The sequence below is a fragment of the Platichthys flesus genome, chromosome 14, assembly GCF_949316205.1.
Source record: "Platichthys flesus chromosome 14, fPlaFle2.1, whole genome shotgun sequence".
NCBI lineage: Eukaryota > Metazoa > Chordata > Actinopteri > Pleuronectiformes > Pleuronectidae > Platichthys > Platichthys flesus.
Window position 1 is genome coordinate 14,383,728 of NC_084958.1, and position 20,597 is coordinate 14,404,324.

Consider the following 20,597-nt stretch of genomic DNA (forward strand, 5'->3'; position numbering starts at 1 on the left):
TGTGTCCATGCAGAACTTGTTACTCCTCTTTTAATATGCGTTACCGTGTTCTTTTTTGCTCTCCTTCTGTTCTGTCTGTTTTCTGTTAAATCATTTTAAACCCTTTGCTTTCCAGTGTTTAGTTTAGCGGTACTTATTTTACTGCAATATCACGTCCAGCACTGTGGAATGATTATTAACTCACACTCGCTTACTCTTGTTTCTCAAATATGAATTACTTATATTATAAAATGTAATTTGATTAGACTGTTATTTAATTGAATGACACATCTTATTACCAGTTTTAAAGTGCATTACTACATTTGTTATTATTTATACTGCACAACAGAAAATACAACCACATCATTGTGCAAAAAATGTGTGAAGAAACAATATTGAACAATAAAAAAATTAACTTCTCTCCACCTTAAGGGAGGAATTAGGAACCTCGGTGATGATATTTGTGTGAGACCTGTGTGGGTGAAGTGACAGAAGCGCCTGTGTCACATGACTAAGGAAACCGCATTAAATTTTAATTTCCCCGGAAGTAACCCATGCGACTTGGAGGCGCACCGGCTCCACAAACGAGAAACACCGCACCATGGCCTCGCTCTGAGCCGCTAAACACGACAGTGGTGTACGTAACGAACCGGCATCCGTCACCATCGACGCCCTGATCATGGACCCACGGTCCAGAGGCTTTTTTCGGGGCCATCGGAGTTGTCAGTAGTACTCCCAAAGTACTATATTGTTTGATTTTGTGCACTGGCACTTTTGCACGCCCGGGGATTTAAACCGAAGTGACAGCAGCAGCGCTCGCCCCGGCTGCCGGTTAGCTAACTAGCACGCTAAGTCAGTAGCCAAGAAAAGGGCATCCATCTGCTGTTGGAGTAAAGGACACGGAAACTACAACACAACTACTTTCAGTAACAGAAGGCTGATCAGAGGCAGATCCCCCGACTACAACCCGTACACCACACTCACTACTGATTCCCGGTAAGAGTGAAAACCAGCAGCGCCGGAGCCTTGCTTCATTTCGTCAAAGGCGCACAGGCTAGTACGTGTTAGCCGGTGTTAGCAGGCCCCGGCGGCTGTCAGACAGTCAGGCGGCACACGGGGAGGGCTTGCCGGCTAATGGGGGCTAGAATACGAGGAGAGATCACACCGATGTGAGCTGAATGCCGAGGCGTCGATCCGGTTTGTGTTTTATCTTTTGAGACGGGCGCTTTGCCAAAGTTGAGCTAGCGTTAGCTGAAGTGACAGCCGGGGTTACTCGCTCTCGTGGCTGATGGTCACTGTTGTCACCTCCGGCTTCGTGAGGTAGCGATAGTTAGCTCCAACGCGAGCACGTTCATGGTGTAAAAGCGATTTCCACCGTGTTTTCATAAACATGGCGACGATTCAATACAAGTAGCGATCACGTTCTGGTTTCTTCTCTCGTGGGATGTTGGCACCAGTTCTGTGACAGGTTGGTGTGTCCGTGGAGGTTGTTGGGCCTGTAATACACCTCGGAGGACAGGGCTTGTCTAAACCGCTAACGTTGAGCATGAAATAGTGTAACATACTCGCTGTCAAGTGTTGTTCTTCCCAAAGTGGCTTTTTAATGTTTTCTGGGTTTTGTATTCCGTGGACGCACCGTCAATTTGGTGTAATAGACACGTCTGGGCTTTGTGTGCGTAAAGGTTAAATGTGAACTCAGCGCTGAGCCACGTAGCGTAGCTGAGCCAAATGTCTGGGGTAGTGGGACACGTAACGTTAGCCGGCTGCTAGCTAACGATTTAACTTGCTCTGGTCGGGACTCTCCCCTCGCTAGCGGGCCGGTGAAACGCCTTTTCGTGCTATAACTTGGCTTAACCCCAGAGGAAATGTACCCCCCGTGTACCTATCGTATTTAATGTGCTCGTCGGGCTGTTAACCATCACTACCCTTCAGAACCATATGGTATCTTTGTACATCGATGCCCCTGTCTAAAAGAGGCATGGCACTAGCTAGCAGCTAACGATTGTACCCTGTGTCAGCAGGTGGATGGAGCATGACACGTCTGCCAGTAGTATTCAGACGCGTATTCCAGCATGTGTCTATTATCCCAGGGCATGTGTAATAACAATCGATCCAGATGAGACAGCTGTTTGCAGGGTTTTGAAAAAGGAATATGCACCAGCTGTTATTTGAATGGTTGCTTTGCACATGTAGCTAGCACAACCAGGGGGCAGTAGCCACTGTTAACACAGTAGATGAACTTTGACCCTAGGTATCCATTTTCTCAAACTCACCCCAAATCGGTGAAGTCCAAAGGGTGTGTTAGCAGTCAGTTGAGCATGGAGTACATATCCACATCACTAGAAGTAAACTCCCACCCTGTATCATTGCTTTTCCCTCTCTGGCCAAGTCTTGATGATTTAGGAATGTGTTTGTAATGCTCCATCTGTTCAGTGGCTGAGTCTGCAACGGCTGCTAAGGGCTGTATGTCAAATCCCCCCTTTTTCATAGTGATTTATTAGCCCCCATGACAATTCTTCTGCTAAAAAATAGTTTTTAGGTCTGTCGCAGTCTAATCTGAGTGAGTAATCCACAACAGATTTGAACACTGAACTGCCCAAAAGACGAGATGCATGAACCCTGAAACAAGATTGCAAGAGTTGCCGTTATCGTAGGCGAAACCCTCAGACCACACCCTCGCTGCTTGGTTAGATGTCACCACACTAATGGTTCATGTCTTCACACTGTGCTGTCTGACCTGTATGGCTCCAGTTATGTGTCCAACAGATGTGAAACACCTCTGTCTGCGAAAAAACCTAATTAAAGTCGGTTTTGAACTGAAGCACTTGTAACGTTTCTGATACTCACCTCGTTCTTTTTTTATTCCTTGCTCTTCTCACCAGCAGAAAGGCTGGCAACACAACGCCACCCTAATGCAGAACCATAAAAGAGTGTGAAATGAACAAACCACCACAGCCTATAACGGGACCCACCTCTGTCCCAAACCCTGCCCCCTCCCCTGGATTGACACAGGTGAGAGCCACCGACCTCGTATAATTCAAGTTTGATTTCTGATGTAAGAGATTAGTTTGATAACATCTATTTATCCTCTACTCTCTCCTCCTTAAGGCTGCCTACGGCCAAGGACAGCCCCCTTCTCTGGTTTTTGCCACCCCTCCACCTCCACAAATGAACTCTGCACCCCAGACAAGACAGGTATTGTTAACAGCATTGTTTTCTTTATTTTTCCCAGGTTTTAGCATTCATGGTCATTGTGGTATGTTTTAACATGAACGAGAAGCCTCACTCTACTGCTCTTTCACGATGATCTCTGACACGGCTCCTCCTGCTTTAAGGCTTTGGCTAAACCTGTGTATGTGTGCTTGTTAAAGTCTGTTTGTCATCTTTCACCTTGACTGTCAATCTTGACTTCTTTCCTCTCTTCTGCTGTCCTCCCAGTTTGCTGCAGGGCCCCGTCCTTTACACCAACAGGTACTAACACTCCCACTCTTTGCCCTACATTACCTCCGTCTCCCTTTTGTAATGCTTGCTCTCAATTCCACATGTAGGAGAATTAGTTGAGAATGATGTAGTCTTTGTGACATAACTTCATTTTTTCCGAGGTCCAGTAACGCTTCCACACCGCTTTCTAGAAATGCATATTTGTCTGTAGGACCTGTCACGGTGTTTCAAAAGTAGAGTTTTATCTTAAAAGTTATATTCATTAATTCTGCATCTGCACATTACTGTACATTTTTCAATCCCTATGTAATGCCAATACAATATTCCAAATCGGCCATGACAAAGAAAAAATAACTTGCCGTACAGTGTAGTGTCATCTTTTCACAGTTATGTTCAAATCAAGACAAGAATTCCCCTCCTAGCAGCTTTTTGCTTTACTACATACGTTGACACTGATACCTGACTTGGGGTCAGTTTAACAGTTCCGTTTCAGTACCTGCAGCATTCCAACATCAACTTTGGCTTGTGCCTGGGGCCCTTAAAAGAAATCACTCACAACTTCTAACCACAAGTCTTGAGCGGATCCTTTTTATATGCAGACCTGTACAGAGTTATGATTGTTTGAGCTTACTGTTCATAACTGTGAGATGCACTGCTGCATTTCATCTTCTTGACCCCTACACCCTTTAACTTCAACCTTGCACATTGTCTGTTGTTCTCATTTTCACCTTATTCTCACTCCCTCTCTTGCTCTCTGCTGCTTATGTGTTGCGCGGCTGAAGGGTGGATACAGAGCATTACAGGTAACAGCTTTTCTCTTCGTTCCGCCCCTTTGACTTGTGCTAACCAGTGTAGCAGGGATACCTGACATCCAGTGCAATGTAGGCGCAGTGTAACCCATGAACTGAACTTGCTGCACACATTGGCAGTTGGTGTGTGCATTGCCTCCAGCCTGATGCTGCTATATTTCTAAAACCTGGATTAGGATTACTATAGCAAAGACACTAAAAGCACAGGCCGAGCAACACGTTTGCTTGTGCTAAAATTCATTCTTCATCCTACCTTCCCATCCTTCTTTTCTCCAGACATACTATCCAAACCGCCCAGCCATGGCCACCAGTGCTCCAAGAGTACAGACAAGTAGTGGCCCCAGACCTGTTGGACCTACCCATGTCTACCCGCCCAACTCCCCGATGATGATGATTTCCCAGCAGCAGCTGTCTTTCGCTGGATCCCCTCAGGGCTACTTCATCCCCCCTCCTGGACAGGTTGGTTCACTTTAGTCAATCGTTACAAATGCATATTACTTCCCTTTCCAACAACCTGCTCCCATAATGCTCTCTCTATCTTCCTTATAGCCCCAAAAATAACCTTTTTAGATTACATAAAAAAAAATGGAGGTCAAGGAATCAGACACTGACTTACCAACAAATGCAGTGTTGCATTATGGGCTGTAGCCTTAATGCTTGACTTTTTCAGGCCTACATTCATTAAGAGTCCCTGTTTTGACTTAATTAGCTGATGACTCATGTGATGAGTTTGGTGAGTTCTTTACCAAGTGAAACAGAAAGTCTAAAACAGCTTTCCAGCAACTCAGAATATCTGGTGGAAAAGCAAGTCGTGATGGGAAGCTTAAATAAATGCTTGAAATATGCTCCGTGTTTGAGCTTGTGACTTAAAAGACATTGTGAGGAATTGACTAAGTTTCAAAGCACTGTTTTACATGTAGGAGATGTGCTACGTTACAAAGGCCAACATCTGCGACAAACAGTCCTCATCTCTCAGAGAAAACACCTCTGAAGTGCCTTGCATTCCTGGCTTTCCCCCCCTTAAAGCATCTACGTTACCAAGTAACATGCTCGCCCTCAGGCTAGATTGGCTCAAATTGAGTTGGCAGAACAGACACCATTGTAACATGATCAGGAAGCCTCCGGGTAGAGGGCGAGACGTTTCCAACAAATGCTCTAAGTGGTTCACCAGTCACAAAAGAGCGGGACAGCTGACCAGTCACAGCAGAATGGGATTTTTGGGAGGTGGGCCAAGAGGGAGCACCTCAGAGAGTTGGTGAAAGAGTTGATGAAGCAATATACAGTATCAGAACAGTACCTTTCAAACATCACAGGATGGACAACTATACATGCAGGACCCCCCACCCCCCAACACACAATCAAAATGACAAATGTTTAAATTGCCAAGATACAGGAACTTTAAGTCTTCCCTCTTTTGTGTTTGTTTTTGACTCTTTATTTTTTTTTTTATCTACAGTACCGGGCCCCATACATGCCTCCAACTCAGCAGTATCCTGTGACCACCGGTACAGCTGGCTTCTATCCGGGAACCAGCCCGGCTGAATACACTGCTTATGGTAAGGGTTTTTTGCCCAAAACCAACAACCAAGCACAACCATGAACATGAAAAACAAACTGGTTGTCTTTTCAAAATAGTTCAAACCTCTCGTAAGCATCAGAAAACGAAAATTTTATTGAGAATGAGAAGCATCCGCTTTCGGCCCATATTTCTTTGCGGATCTGTCTCTGCCCACAATGTTTTGTTGGGTGTGTCATGGTTTTGCCTGGCTGGTTGGTGTGTTTTAATGTCTTTTCGGGTTCAAAACCCTGCTGTGTATGGCGATCTGCCAGTTGCATGTGGTCTGGCTTAGTTCTGCTTCGGTCTCTGTTCTTTCTATCTGCAGTTTCACCTGACACTGCCTCATAGGTTCCAAGAAATGACTTTTACTGTTGCTTCTGACACTTTTCTCTTCTTGTGCTGAATATACAGTCCACATCAAAACTGAATGTGGAATTTAATATTGACAGGGAGTTCATTTGAGTTTAAAGGATGTAAAAAGCATGATTGTAACCACTGCACTTTTGTAAGATTGTCTCCCCAAACACCTCTGACCTGTGTTACCTCTGCAAATTTTTAACTGGAAGATAAAAATAAAAATCTGAGTCACTGAACTTCTAACTCTCCAGAAAGTACAATTTAGATTTAATGGTATGCAAAAAAATCTGATATTTGTGTGGCCTAAACAAATAGGGTGTAGCCAGGAACATGGGGAAAGAGTACAGCAAAGTCATCGTTATTTCATGGGACCTCTTTAACACCCTGCTTCCTCTGGATCCTCTCATTAACTCATTCTGCATCTGTCTCCTCCTGCCCTCTCTCCTTACCTCCCTCTCTCTTCCTCTCTTTTGCTGCGTTGGTTCAGAGCCCTCTCTTGCTGCGAGGGAGAGGCGGGGTGGTGGGGGGAGAGGGGGCGGGCGAGAGAACGGCCGTCTCTCTCTCCACGGTGCCCCTCTCACCTCCCAGCGCTACCCCGGTGAGTAGTGTGTGTGCTTGTGTGTTGGTCAGCAGGCTTCTGTGGCACTTCCTGTCTCTAGTATGATATTAATGTGTATTTTCTTCTGCGTGAAAGGCAGTTAGAGTAGGCCAGATACACACATTTTTGGTAATACAAAAGGTAAGCACAAGGAAAAACACTGTCAATAAATATTTTTAATCAAAAAAACATTTCTTTTAAGTGAAGCGTCGAAGTTAAACTTGAATATGATTATGAGAGTGTATACCTTCAGCAAAGCACCCCATCTTGCAATGTTACAAAAAATCCTTGATTCACCCCTTGATCTGGATACTTACCAACATTGTATGGGTTCTAGCCTGACCCATACAGCATCCTTCCAAGTTATGTTGTAATCGGGTAGTTGACTTTGTAAATGTTAAACACATAATGCACAGTTGAACTTGAGAAATCTCATTATGAATAAAATGGGAATAATTATTATTGGCTAGAAAATGTATGTTAAATTAAATTTAGTCTTGTTTTCACACATGACAAGACATCATTTCACTGGCGTACCACAAAAACTACCCTCTCTGGCCTGCGCTGTTACCAGCTCGTCTGACATTGAAAAGTCTGACAGAAAGAAAATGTATAACACAATTTACTGTCCCCTGCTCAATGGAGTCTGTACTTTGTGCTGTTTACGAGCAGACTGCATACACACAGCTAAGGCTGAACTTGAAGTCAGAGAGTACCGGCAACGACCGGCAGATCTCTTGTTAGCTGGGTAGTCGACACACGTTTCCTAGTCCAAATTCCACTGATGCAATTTTATGTGGTGTAGAGTAATGTATTTTGTATAATGACAACACATTTTTTCAATTTATAACTGTAAACTAGACAGTCTGGAAGGTCATTATTCCACTCGTTTGTACCAGTCACGCAGGCTTCCCTCATCTGAAGGGGATCAACGTCTAAAACAGTTTTAATGTTTTTTACATTTTTTTAGCATCTTAATCCACACACCTCAAAGGCTCAAGGTGAAGACCGTAATGTTTGTGTTCTGACAGGATTCACCACTGTGTAGATGCAAAATGTGGGTTGTTATTGTGCGTACGGGTGTTAATGTCTCAATATTATTAATATATCCAGCTGTAGAGCCACATTAAACAACACGCAAAAGTGTGTGCATATTTGAACCTTGAAGTCCTTTTTTACAACAATTACAAACATAATTTCAAAAAACTAAAAGAAAAATAAACAAAGAATTGTTTTTCATAACCACGGGAGCAAAGAAACATGGGACTCTCTGATCGTTTGAATGTGAAAATGCACTTTATTTTACTTTAGTTTATTTTACAGTTATGCTTTTTTGTTTCATTCTAACCTTCCAGCAGGAGCATATTATCCTGCTCAGCCACAGTACTCTCCGTCTGTCCAGCCCGCACCGGTCATGATCAACCCCCCCCAGCAACAGCAACAAGCCCCGCCTCCTCAGCAGCAGCCGCCACAGCAGCAGCAGCAGCAGCAGCAGCCGCAGCAGCAGCAGCCGCCGGCACAGGCACAAGGCCCACTAAAGAGGGAACGCAAACCGGTAGTGTGTTACAACAAAAGGGCACCAAATCTCTTGTCTGAGTTCAAAAAAAATTTGAATAGCGAGTGTCTGTATTGTCTGTTCCGTGTGGAACTTTCCCTTTTACCTCCAAATAACCGCAGTAATTATTATGAAGGGTGGCAGCCGTAGATGAGTGCTGGCAGGATCATTGTAAACTGGTTGTAATTTATTGTAAGATACTTGACCTATATTTTCCATTTCTTCTGATAGATAAGAATACGAGACCCCAACCAGGGCGGGCGTGACATCACAGAGGAGATAATGTCAGGTGGAAGGTCCACCACCACACCGACTCCCCCACAGGTAAGAACTATTATGGAATACCATTCTCTCTTGAATCTGTTCTTAAGTAAATAGGGTTATGTATGTGTCAACAACTTATATCACAGATTATATGTTAAGTATTTCCTATTTTGAAAATGCAAACTACTGTTGGCCCTTCTGTACTGATTTACCACATTGTATGTTTGGAAAATGAAGTGAATGAAAAGAAAACTGTAAAAGCTTTTGAATGTTTGATCAAATGAAACTTGAGCTTAGGAACATTTGGAGATTACAATTTTAGCATATGCTTATTTTGTCTTATCTGGCGATTTTTTTCTAAAGTGTTTTAAAGACAAAAATATTGATTTAGTTTAGGATATAATTCCTTATTTGTATATTATAAGAAAATGGATATTTGAGTTGGTTCGTATGAACAAAGCCCTGATTGAAGGGTAAAACAAAGGAATTAGTTACACGTAAGCAAGCAGTTCATTTTCACAATGGTGGTGGCATGTTTTCACTTCACTATAATCCCCTCAACACATCGCAACTCTAGCATGGGATTCCCTCAACATACAATAGAAAGGAAGTCTACATTTATGTGCTGTTCAGAGCTGTGGTTGTATTTTGGGCCTGGATGGCATTAACTTGCAGCTCTCGTGAGTTAGCTAGATTTGAGTATGGTCATGTCCTTGTGGTGTGGTGCAACAGAAACCCGAGTGCATTTCTGGAGTGGGTGAAAAAATAACCCCCGATAACATCTCTCGAGGCTGCACCCTACCAGCGCAACTCCCATCTCTTGAGAGATGACAGATGCACATCCATTACATGACCTGCACCCAGAGACAAGAGTAGATTATACAGTATATGTGACTAAATATTTGTAGTTTCATATTTTCATGATGTATATTTGTGTATAATGATAATAATAAACTTAATTTATGTAGAACTTTTCATAGAATAAAAATGAAGCTCAACTTACTTTACACAAAAGAGAACAGAAATTTTACATCTTTAAAAAATATGTTAAAACTATCACTCAGATCCAGCCTCATCGCAGTAGACGATAGTCCATAAAAAAGCTTAATAAAATCTTGATTAAAATCTGTTAAAAAAATGTTAACAGGTTAAAGAGTTAAGCTAGTAGCAACAGTCCAGTAGATCACATCCTGCTGAGCAGCCCAATATAAATTAGGTTTAACCATTAAGATCTTGATGTCGGATGACAAACATGTCAAAAAATGATGGTTAAAAACTAACAGGATCCAAACATGTATAGCAGGTTTTGACATAAACTGGATGAAATGGCAGGTGATAATTTAGTTTGTTTTGCAATTGTAGGCCTCCATAGCAGATTTAAGTCCTCCACAGACCAATGGTGAAGTTGTACAGCCTGTCGCTACAGTGACAAGACAAGGTGAGTACATTTTTCTCATTGTGGGTGGACTAAGAATACAAGGTTCCCTTCTCAGTTTCCAATTTCCCTTTATGACTGACCAGAGTCTTATTCCATATGTCCCATTGCCCAGATGATAACATGGAGCCTGCTGTTGGTGCTGAAACCCCTCCACCTCCTGCCACAGCAGACACAGAGCCTGTGCTGGAGGCCAAACAGGAAATGATCAGCCAGATGTCTGTGTGTGCTGAATCCGATGCACAATCTGTAGCCCCCTCAGCTGCTACTGAGGATCCATCCCCATTGATAAAAGACGAGCTGTCTCCCTCTTCCATCCCTCCTGTAGTAGCATCTATTACAACTACTACTCCTGCTGAAGCAGTAAAGAAAGACGTTACTAAAGTCAGTGACACAGTCGATGCTCCTGTCAGCCCTTCAGCATCAATAGCAGCACAAGAGGTCAAAATAGAGGAACCACAGGCTGCCCCAGCTCCACCTGAGAAGGCACCAGAAAAGGAAGAAAAGATAACAGAGGAAGTGAAGAAAGTTGAAAAAGAGGACCAGGTGGCTAGTTCCAAGGTGGAGCCTGTAGTTGAAGATGCAGCGATAGTTACCCCTGTTAAAGTGGCAAAAGAAGAAGTCGTGGCAAAAGAAGAAGCCGTGGCAAAGGCTTCAACTGAAATCTCTCAGCCTCCACCCTCTGTACAGGAACATGCTGTTCCAGAGACCCAGAGCGCTGTCCTCAACTCTGCACCTGAACCCGAACCTGAACCCAAACCTGAACCCGAACCTACTCCGGTTGTAACAGCAGAGCCTCTCCTCTCCAACGGTCTTCCTCAGAACGTTGAGGAACTGTCAGAGGATGTTGCGCTTTCAGACACTACATCCCTTGACAAGCCTGATGCCTCTCAATCTCAGGAATCCACACCTGTAGCTAAAATGGCAGCACCAACCCAGGAAGAGGAAGAGGAGGAGGAGGAGGAGGAGGAGGAGAAGAAGGTGGAAGAGGAAAAGGAGAAAATAGAGGATGTCCCTCTTGCCCCTATCAGCTGCCCTACAGAGCAATCTACTATGCAAGGTAAGGTGGAGATTACGTTCACTTGCGTCTATGAATTAGATCATGTTTATAATTCAGTTATGTCAACACCTTGTCCTTTCTTTGAAGCTGCTACGTCTCTGCCAAAGAAGAGGAGGAACATGAAGGAGCTCAACAAAAAGGAGGCCATTGGAGACCTCCTGGATGCATTCACAGATGTGTGTACCAATCCGTATGGTGTTAAAGTCACTGTCACACATTTATGCTGTATCCCTAAAGTTAATTAAGTTTTTAAGTATGACATTCTTTCTTTCCGTTTATGTTTGCTGCAGGAGCAGGAGCCCATGCCTGCTTCTGAACCTGTGCCCGCTCCGGCCGAGCCTGTCCCTGTTGCTCCAGCTGAACCTCCTGCTGAGGTCGTGGATGAGACTTGGGAAGAGAAAGAGGACAAACAGAACTCAGTACCTGACAAGCCCAAAGCCACATACCAGTACAAAGAAGGTGAGTTATGAACAAGAGTCTGAGGGAATTGCATGTTCTGTATAGTTTAACTAAGCAGCTACAGTACATTTTGAAATTGTGATCATGACCTTGAGGTCTGTATGCACCCTAAATTTGTTTATTGTTTTTGCAAATAAAAATTGCAAGGTTACACATTGGCCGTGTTTCGGTCTTCCAAGTTTAAAAATAAGTAGAATGGCAATCAGTAGAGCACATACCTCAGCCAAGGCCCAAAAGCCCCCTTACACGCTGGACCCAATTTCACAAACTCCTAGATATCATTCCCCAAATATGCTAAGCTTTTTCATCAAGATCCACAAATTAATCCCTGGGTAATTGTGAAAATGTCCTAAATGCTGTATCTCACAATGTTGAAATATGGAATAAAAAACTCCTACAACCACAGGTTTTTGTAATGTTGCTGACAAACAAATGGAAAGGAGCAAGGACAATCTCCTTGACAGAGGTAGCCGTATAGGCTTTAACATAATTGGTTAAAAATACAATAAGCACTGGCATTGTGGAGCACGAGTGGCGAGATTATGGAGAGACTGGCACATTGTGCAACAGGTTCATGCTTCTTCAAATGTCTCCAGTAAGGCTCAGGACAAATTATTCCTCCTGTCGATAGTGCTACAGAGCTGTACCTATCTCCCAAGTCAAACTAATTGTATGTAATCAAGGATATGTTTTCCCATCACTGTTAATCCTCTGCATTTACACATCCCTCAGAACAATGGAAGCCGATAAACCCAGAAGAGAAGAAGCAGTACGACAGGGATTTCCTCCTGGGCTTCCAGTTCATCGGCGCCAGTATGAACAAACCTGAGGGTCTGCCCACCATCAGTGATGTGGTCCTGGACAAGGTAATTGACGTTTTGCCTAATTCTACTCCTAACAGCGTGGGCTTCAGTTTAATTTCTAACTGCAGTCTGAAAAATGTAACATCCATTATGCTGAATGCTTTAAATGCCTGATATGGATTGTACTGAATTGTAGAGGGCATATTCTCCATAAACTGAATTCATGAACTTTGCATTATTTGTTTTTTAATGTATCATGCTAAATATAGAAGAAAACGTGAAAGCTCAGGATACATTAGTCCTGACAGCGTTTTGTATTTGTTTGTGACCACACCTCAATTGTTTCCCTGCTGTATCTCCAGGTGAACAAGACTCCCATGCGACCTGTTGACCCAGCTCGACTAATTAACGTTGGTCCTGATTTTACTCCCTCATATTTGGGGAATCTTGGGAGCAGATCAGTGGGAGGACCACGAGGCCCAGTGAGTCAATTTGATCTTTCTTGTCCGCATTTTTTTTTTTACATATTTGTTAAATAAGGTTTATTTTTACTCAAGTTTGATAATATGGACCCCTTTGCCTCGTTTCAGCCTCCTGGGCCACGTCGCTCCCAGCAGGGTCAGCGTAAAGAACCCAGGAAAATCAACATCAGCAGCATGTCCTTCAATGATGACGTGCAACTCAACAAGGCTGAGAAGGCCTGGAAGCCATCAGTGAAGAAGTCCACTCGAAGCCGCGCTGCAGAGGAAACCGAAGAAGATGAGACTGAACAGGGCAAGACTCGGGAGCTGTTCAAGCGTCTGCGCAGTATCCTCAACAAGTTGACTCCTCAGAAGTTTCAGGAGCTGATGAAGCAGGTGACGGATCTGGCGATAGACACGGAGGAGAGGCTGAAAGGAACCATTGACCTCATCTTTGAGAAGGCCATCTCAGAGCCCAACTTCTCTGTGGCCTACGCCAATATGTGCCGCTGCCTTATGGGAGTAAGTCATGTGATTGTGTCTGAATCTTGTGATTGTGTCACTCACTCCAACGATGACTTCTATGTCTGGGCCACTGAATGTTGGTGATGGTATTGAGGAACTGCAGGAGCATACCTAAAACACTGTATATTTAAGTTTTTATGGTTTTGCTCATGACATGTCATTAGTAGATAAATTAAAAGTGTAAATCCATCAAAAGATGCTTACTGTACCTCCTTGATTTTCTCCCCCAGTTGAAAGTCCCCACGTCGGACAAGCCAGGAGCTTTTGCCAACTTCCGTAAACTGCTGCTTAACCGCTGTCAGAAAGAGTTTGAGAAGGACCAGGATGATGATGAGATCTTTGAGAAGAAGCAGAAAGAGATGGAGGCTTCCAAAGATGTAAGATGCAATGCGTCATGGTCACTGTCCCAGCCAACACAGACATTTATGTAGACTAACCTGATAGTTTTTTACACCCCAACACTGAACGCAAACACCTGCTTGTGTGTTCCCTCAGGATGAAGAGCGTGAGCGCATGAGAGTGGCGCTCAATGATGCCAGAGACCAGGCCCGCCGGCGCTCACTGGGAAACATTAAGTTCATAGGCGAGCTCTTCAAGCTGAAGATGCTTACTGAGGCCATCATGCACGACTGTGTAGTGAAACTTCTAAAGAATCACGACCAAGAGTCTCTGGAGTGTCTCTGCAGGCTGTTCTCCACTATTGGAAAAGATCTGGACTTTGAAAAGGCCAAGGTAAGTCAAGCATGAACTCATTCTGTTTCCAGTGATGACTTTCATTTTTGTGCCACGTGTCTGGGCCACTGATTTAGTGATGGGATTGAGGAACCAAGGAGACGGATGATAATAATAAGTCTTGTTTTCCTGTATATGGTTCTAGTTGACAGTCGTGACTTAAAATCCACTTCTGTGTCCCTGTCAGCCTCGTATGGATCAGTATTTTCACCAGATGGACAAGATCATCAAAGAGAAAAAGACTTCATCCAGAATCCGCTTCATGCTGCAAGACGTCCTGGACCTCAGAAAGGTGACTGTGATTTCATCAACTGTATATTGAAATAAAGAGCCTGTATCGAGCAGTACAGATGCTGAGAAATGCTCAGAAGTGTTCCTGATTGAGCAGAACTGTTTCACTTTGTGTGTGAAGTAATCATCAGGGATTTTGAGTCACAAAGAAATGTGTAATTAACCCATTTAGACTTGATGCAACATTTCATTTATACATCTTTAAGACTGGGTGATACTTTTGAATGCTTCTCCCTTTTTTAGGAGTCGATATCTCATCCAGGATATCATAGTTTTTAAGACCTGTGAATGAACTACTCACAGAAAAAGCTAAATGCATCAGGGGAAATGCAGTTTGTTGGCTCTCTTAGCGTTTGTCTGTGTGTCAGACAATGGCTGAGGATCTAAGAGAGAGGAGACATGTTAAAGCAGATTACATCAGATTTTTATTGATGAAAACAACGTTGAAAGATTATATTTCTACTAACCCGCTGATCAAGGCTCAGTCGGTAGGAAACATGTTTGAGGAGGAAGTGGGGAGTTAATGGAAATAGCAATCATTTAAAAGGAAAGCCTTTATGATAACCTTTTTCAAGTCCATCTGCTTGAAATGCTGAGAACTGAACTCTTTAATTGTGTAGCTCTCTGGAAAACCCTCAGGTTAAGGCGTGGTTTTCAAACGATTCTTAGTTTTAAGGGTGCCTTTTTATTCTGTGCCTTAGGTCTTAATGTGTTAAACATTTCAATACTGCTTGATAACCATCGTCCATCTCTGATCCACAGTGCAACTGGGTGCCTCGCAGAGGAGAACAGGGTCCTAAAACAATTGACCAAATTCACAAGGAGGCGGAGATGGAAGAGCACAGGGAACACATCAAAGTACAGCAGCTCATTTCCAAGGGAGGTGGAGGTGGTGGAGGCAGGATGGGAGGGGACAGGGGGGACAGAGGGGACAGAGGGGACAGGGGGGGCCGAGGGTCCCACACACCAGGAGGTGGCCGTAATAACCCGCCTCAGGATGAGGGATGGAACACTGTGCCCATCTCCAAGAACAGACCTATCGACACCAGCCGCCTTAGCAAGATCACCAAGGTATAAGACAATTTTATCTCTTGTGTGTAAAGTTCTTGAGCTTTTCTTTCGATGACCTACATGGTTTTGATGCTTTTCAGCAAGACCACATAAGTTGAAGTCTTGATTGAAGTTTTGTCTACCTCTCTTTTTTTGTTAAATCAAGAGTCCATGAGAATAAAATTGGCTCAAGTTTACCCTGATGATTTGGGACAGTTGTGTTAATGTTTATGTAAAGGGAATGTAAGTGTTGTAATGCTTTTTCTCTGTAGCCCGGTGCTCTGGACTTCAACCTCACAATGTTGGCTCCAGGAGGCAAAAGCCTTGCCGGCAGCTGGGGCAAAGGCAGCAGTGGAGGAACTGGCGCTAAACCAGCCAGTGGAGAGCAAGGTAAAACATGTTCCTCATAAAGATTGTATGGTTTGCGATGCTTTAGCTGCTCAGGGGATAATCTTTCCTTTTTGCTTCTTTTAGATTCTGGTCGTCCAGCTCCCAGCACCAACCGATTTTCTGCCCTTCAGTCTGGTTCTTCGTTGTCTTCATCCGACTCCGATCGCAGAGTTCCTCAGAGGTAATGTGAAGCTGTAAAATCTATCCGTCTTCTTTACTGTTTCACTGCATAGCTCACTGTTTCACTCGCAACCCTTAAGGTCAAGCTCCAGTCGTGAGCGCGGTGGAGATGGGGGCGACCGCGAGAAGGATCGCTTTACTCGCAATGAGGTACGGGAAGGTCGTGACGACAGGAGCAGCAGCAACCAAATCACAAAGAGAAGCTTCAGCAGAGAGTCGCAGGAGCGTGGAGGGAGGGCTGGAGACAGCCGGACCTCGGCTGACCCTGTGCGTCGCGTCGCCAGCATGACTAACGACAGGGACCGCGGAAGTCGGGACAGGGGAAGCAGAGACCGAGGAAGCAGAGACCGAGGAAGTCGGGACAGGGTTCCAAGCCAAGATCTCACAGGTATAAAGCCCAGACAGGCAAAGTTAAGACGGATATAATAGAATTCAATTGTAGTTGTGCATACTGATGAAATGACCGTGAAAGAAGTCGACCGACTGAGCTTTAACTTGGAATGTTACTTTTGCCTGCAGCTAAGCGTGAGAGCGCCCCCACTCCTCCTCCTTCTCTCCCTAAACCTACTTTGACTGAGGAAGAGTTGGAGAAGAAGGCAAATGCCATCGTTGAAGAATACCTCCACATTAATGACTTGAAGGTACAACCATGGCACAATATACACAAGCATCCGACACTGAATTCCATTGAAATACATGCACGTTAAGCAGAAAATGCTTCAACGATCCACTCTGACTGTCTGTCTCTCCTCTACCCTCCCCGCTCTGTAGGAGGCGCTGCAGTGTGTGGTAGAGCTCAACAGTACCTCGCTGCTGTACGTGTTTGTGCGGACCGGCGTGGAGTCGACGCTGGAGCGCAGCACAATCGCTAGAGAGCGCATGGGCCACTTGCTGCACCAACTTATAAAGGCAGGGACATTGCCCACACCACAGTACTACAAAGGGTGAGCGCCGAACGGGAAAAAACCTCAGTGGCTGACATTTTTTTTCTTCTTTTGTAACTGCAGGTGCAATTTTGTAGACCAATGGTGTGTGTTGAAAGCGTCACTAAGTGCTTTTTGGTTTTGGGGGTTGCAGGCTAGAAGAGATCCTGGAGGCAGCCGAAGACATGGCCATAGATATACCTCACATATGGCTCTACCTGGCTGAACTCATTACCCCCCTGCTCCACGAGGGAGGCATCCCTATGGGACAGCTCTTCAGGTGAGCTCCACGGTTGATTGAGGTCATTTCTAACGTATGACTGATGCAAAAATGCAAACAAAAAGAAAATACAAATGTCTTGAGCTGAAAGGAGGAGCCTCACACGTAGAAGAGGGCAGAGAAGATGTCAACCTGGAAAGACAATGAGATTCAAGGGCTTTTGGTGATGAGCCATCGCTGGGGTCGATATTCTGAAAACAAAATCTGAATGTTAAATATTCCTGTCTTTCTAGTGTACATATATATTGCACCTTAGACCTTGGATGTCACTGAAGCACCTACTCTGTGATATTCAAACATATCACAGATCAGTTTCCATCAGTTACCTTAGAAAGGAATAAACTTGTCACGTAACACAAGTTTTCGTTTTGTCACTCGTACCTGCGTGAATGGTAGCAAATAAAACGACGGAAAGTTTATTTTAAAGTAAGTGAAAAGTTTGTTTTTATTTGTGTCTTCAGGGAGATCTCCAAGCCTCTCCTCCCCCTGGGGAAGGCTGCTGTGCTGCTGGTTCAGATCCTGAAGCTGCTCTGCGACGGAATGGTAAGTCCTTCATATCTCAAAGATCAAATCCTGGAAACTTCCACATCCCCACTGACACGCTCCTCCAACCATTCACATAGAAATCCCTCGTTCTTTTGATTTAATGTCTCTATTCCTCATTAGACACCTAAGAAGGTCGGGGCCATGTGGACAGAGAGCGGGCTGAGCTGGAGTGACTTCTTGCCCAAGGACGAGGACGTCAACGCGTTTGTCACTGAACAGGTTTGTAGGCGTGTGTGGTACTTAAAAGAATAATATGAATGACGGGAAACCACTACACATGCTCAGCTTAAGGTTTGAGGATGAAGCTTTTTTTTATGGGTATAGATTACCTTAGTGTATTACATTTTTTATATATAAATAGATCTGTTTTATTCATTAGTTTACAGATGGGACAGTAGGAACCGAATATGTCAGGCCCTCTGCTGGGCCACATGGTGAACTACTTCAAATGGCCTGTAGTAGTTACAGACAATATTCTTAGAATTTAAACTGAGTATTATTTTTTTTATTTTTTACATTTTTTAAAAAGTTTACAGCTTTATTCCCTATACCTGTAATTTGATGGTTGAAATAAATAAGAATACACACGGAAGGGATTTGCATTTATTCATGGTTCTGTATTGATTTGTTATTGTTTGGGATTTTTATTGATTTAAAAAACCCCCACTGATGAGTCAATCACTTGATTGATATTTAAGCTTTCTTTTATGTTTTGGCATTTCAGAAGATGGATTTCACCACAGGAGAAATGACGGAGTCAGTGGAAGAGGGTGTAAAGAAAGCCCTGAGTGGAGAGGAGCTCAGTAAACAGCTGGACAGACTCCTCGAGGAAAAGGCCGACAACCAGCGCATCGGTGACTGGGTAGAGGTGTGTGACTGGGACTGTGATGTCATGTTATTCTCAGAGGGTTGAATGTGACCGTGGAGGGTTTTTCACAGATATTGATGGGGAATGAGGAAATTTATGACAGTGTTAACAATTCTTTATTAAAATGTCTAAAAACTCCAAATCTGTTATACACATAGTTAACATACCTGTACTTGCGTTATCCAGAAAGTTTCAAACAATATTTAAACAAGAGAAATCCAAAATTTTATTCAAAGTAACCAGGCGTTTCGCTTTGGTCGCCTTTTTAATTGCGTCGTATCCACTTCTCACTTATGGCTTTACCGCGCTGCTTCACAATGTTGTCAGTGTTTTTGAGTGAGAGGCCCCTGGTGTCCAGAGTTACATATTCTACGTTTAGGTTCCTTCTCTTGAGCTGTTTTTTGTTTGGTTTTTCAGGCCAACTTGGACGAGCAGCAGGCGACTTCCAACCAGTTTTTACGAGCATTGATGACAGCAGTGTGCCAGTCCGCCATCATATGTGAGTACGACTGACAACAATACGTAGCGGCTGCAGCGCAAATTCTCCTCTCCTCTCCGAACACAAATCCGAATATCAGGATTGATTTTTGTCTGTTCCTCCTTGTTTCAGGTGACAACCCGTACAGGGTGGATCCAAGTCAGATCAAACAGAGAGCCAGTCTTCTGCAGAAATACCTGTCTGACGAGCAGAAAGAGCTGCAGGCCCTCTGCGCCCTCCAGGCTCTGATGGTGCACATGGAGCAGCCTGCGAGTGAGTGTCCAGCTCCTACTCTGTGTTCGAGCACACAAAATAATCAATACCTTACGATACAGTGAGCCTGGTCAGAATCGATGGAGATTTTTACAGTTAATTTTCAATTCATTTTTGTTCAGAGAGAATCCTTCTGTCTACTACACAATGCACTGAGTTTACTTTCTGTCAGGGGAGAGAAATATTTGTGACTTCTGTGTATTTTAGTTCTCTTGGGGGTGTCCAGCTGTAGCTAGCTGCGGATTAGTCTACATGTCAAGCTGCCTACTTGATATTACACAGATAGTTACACACGTGCACAAAAGTGTGTGCACACTCTTGTATTTTACAATTCAACATTCACAACAGTGAATGGACCTAGTGACCAGTGCTGACCTGTGTGTTGTGTGTCTGCAGACCTGCTGCGGATGTTCTTCGACGCCTTGTACGATGAGGACGTCATTAAAGAAGAGGCCTTCTATAAGTGGGAAACGAGCAAAGACCCTGCGGAGCAGACGGGCAAAGGTGTGGCCTTGAAATCTGTCACCGCCTTCTTCACCTGGCTCCGCGAGGCAGAGGAGGAGTCTGACAAGGAATAAAAGAGTGAACTGAATGCTGCCACGCCCCCCTTTGGCTAGGTGGTGGCTCTGCAGGCGGCTCTGGAGAGTTGTGGACAATATTGCCAGAGAGGCAGACTCAAATCAATCCTCAGTGAGGATAAATCTTTATTATTATTTTTTTTTCCTTTCATGGAGGGTGGACTTGGAAAACAATCATTTCTCTCGACCCTCCCCTTCTTGCTTCCTCATTATGTCCTCACCTGCTTGTCACAGCAAGTGTCCTAATCAAATAAACTTGAAAACTGATTGGTTGTTAACAAGGTGTGAACTATCCCACATCACTACGAACCTGTTTAGGCACAATAATAGAAAACCGACAGGCTGCTTTTCTATGGTTCAAGATAATACTGACGCCTAACATCCTATCTGATCTGCGAGAATAAACAGCTGGGCATGCGGTGTAGTGGGTTTCCCTGATACATGGGTATCATCTTGCCATAACGTGTGTTCAATCCACACACAGCTCTTCTATCTCTTTGTCCCTTACTGGAGTGTGCAGCATGACTGAAGTGTGTTTCTATTAACTAAACAGAAGAAGAGATGTACATTGAACTAATCTTGATTTGATGGATGGAGTTTTTAAAGCATAGGTTGTCTATTTTCTCTTCCTGCTTCCTGGAACTTAAAAGAGGACAGAATGATGGAGGACTGATGTTGACCTTTGACTACTAGGGGGTGGTCTT

General features: G+C 44.0%; 1 protein-coding gene and 2 non-coding genes across 4 annotated transcripts; all 3 read left to right on the forward strand.

The window, feature by feature from the left end:
* Positions 1 to 536: 536 nt before the first annotated feature.
* On the forward strand, positions 537 to 20,160 carry eif4g1a (eukaryotic translation initiation factor 4 gamma, 1a). Of its 2 annotated transcripts, XM_062404802.1 has the most exons (31): positions 537 to 975; positions 2,862 to 2,991; positions 3,088 to 3,174; positions 3,418 to 3,450; positions 4,506 to 4,688; positions 5,686 to 5,785; positions 8,098 to 8,297; positions 8,529 to 8,621; positions 9,924 to 9,999; positions 10,112 to 11,056; positions 11,144 to 11,232; positions 11,347 to 11,515; positions 12,248 to 12,381; positions 12,681 to 12,800; positions 12,909 to 13,301; positions 13,535 to 13,681; positions 13,800 to 14,036; positions 14,224 to 14,328; positions 15,090 to 15,398; positions 15,650 to 15,767; positions 15,852 to 15,948; positions 16,028 to 16,335; positions 16,467 to 16,588; positions 16,719 to 16,891; positions 17,025 to 17,150; positions 17,612 to 17,693; positions 17,817 to 17,915; positions 18,421 to 18,564; positions 18,982 to 19,063; positions 19,175 to 19,315; positions 19,712 to 20,160. In XM_062404802.1, the coding sequence occupies exons 2-31, from the start codon at positions 2,917 to 2,919 to the stop codon at positions 19,891 to 19,893; spliced, it is 5,169 nt and encodes a 1,722-aa protein (XP_062260786.1). In that variant the 5' UTR covers positions 537 to 975; positions 2,862 to 2,916; the 3' UTR covers positions 19,894 to 20,160. The 2 variants fall into 2 exon arrangements, with proteins under 2 accessions (XP_062260786.1, XP_062260787.1); XM_062404803.1 differs by lacking the exon at positions 3,418 to 3,450.
* On the forward strand, positions 13,346 to 13,410 carry LOC133969062 (small nucleolar RNA SNORD66). The gene has a single exon (XR_009924168.1). It is a non-coding gene; the product is annotated as a small nucleolar RNA SNORD66 (small nucleolar RNA).
* Positions 14,063 to 14,137, forward strand: LOC133969061 (small nucleolar RNA SNORD66). The gene has a single exon (XR_009924167.1). It is a non-coding gene; the product is annotated as a small nucleolar RNA SNORD66 (small nucleolar RNA).
* Positions 20,161 to 20,597: the final 437 nt, after the last annotated feature.

Bases quoted from the DNA above. Each gene is read 5' to 3' on its own strand.
- eif4g1a (XM_062404802.1), top strand. From the start codon at position 2,917: ATGAACAAACCACCACAGCCTATAACGGGACCCACCTCTGTCCCAAAC. The intron at 15,949-16,027 runs GTAATGTGAAGC...GCAACCCTTAAG, and splicing joins GATCGCAGAGTTCCTCAGAG to GTCAAGCTCCAGTCGTGAGC. The intron at 17,916-18,420 runs GTTTGTAGGCGT...TTGGCATTTCAG, and splicing joins ACGCGTTTGTCACTGAACAG to AAGATGGATTTCACCACAGG.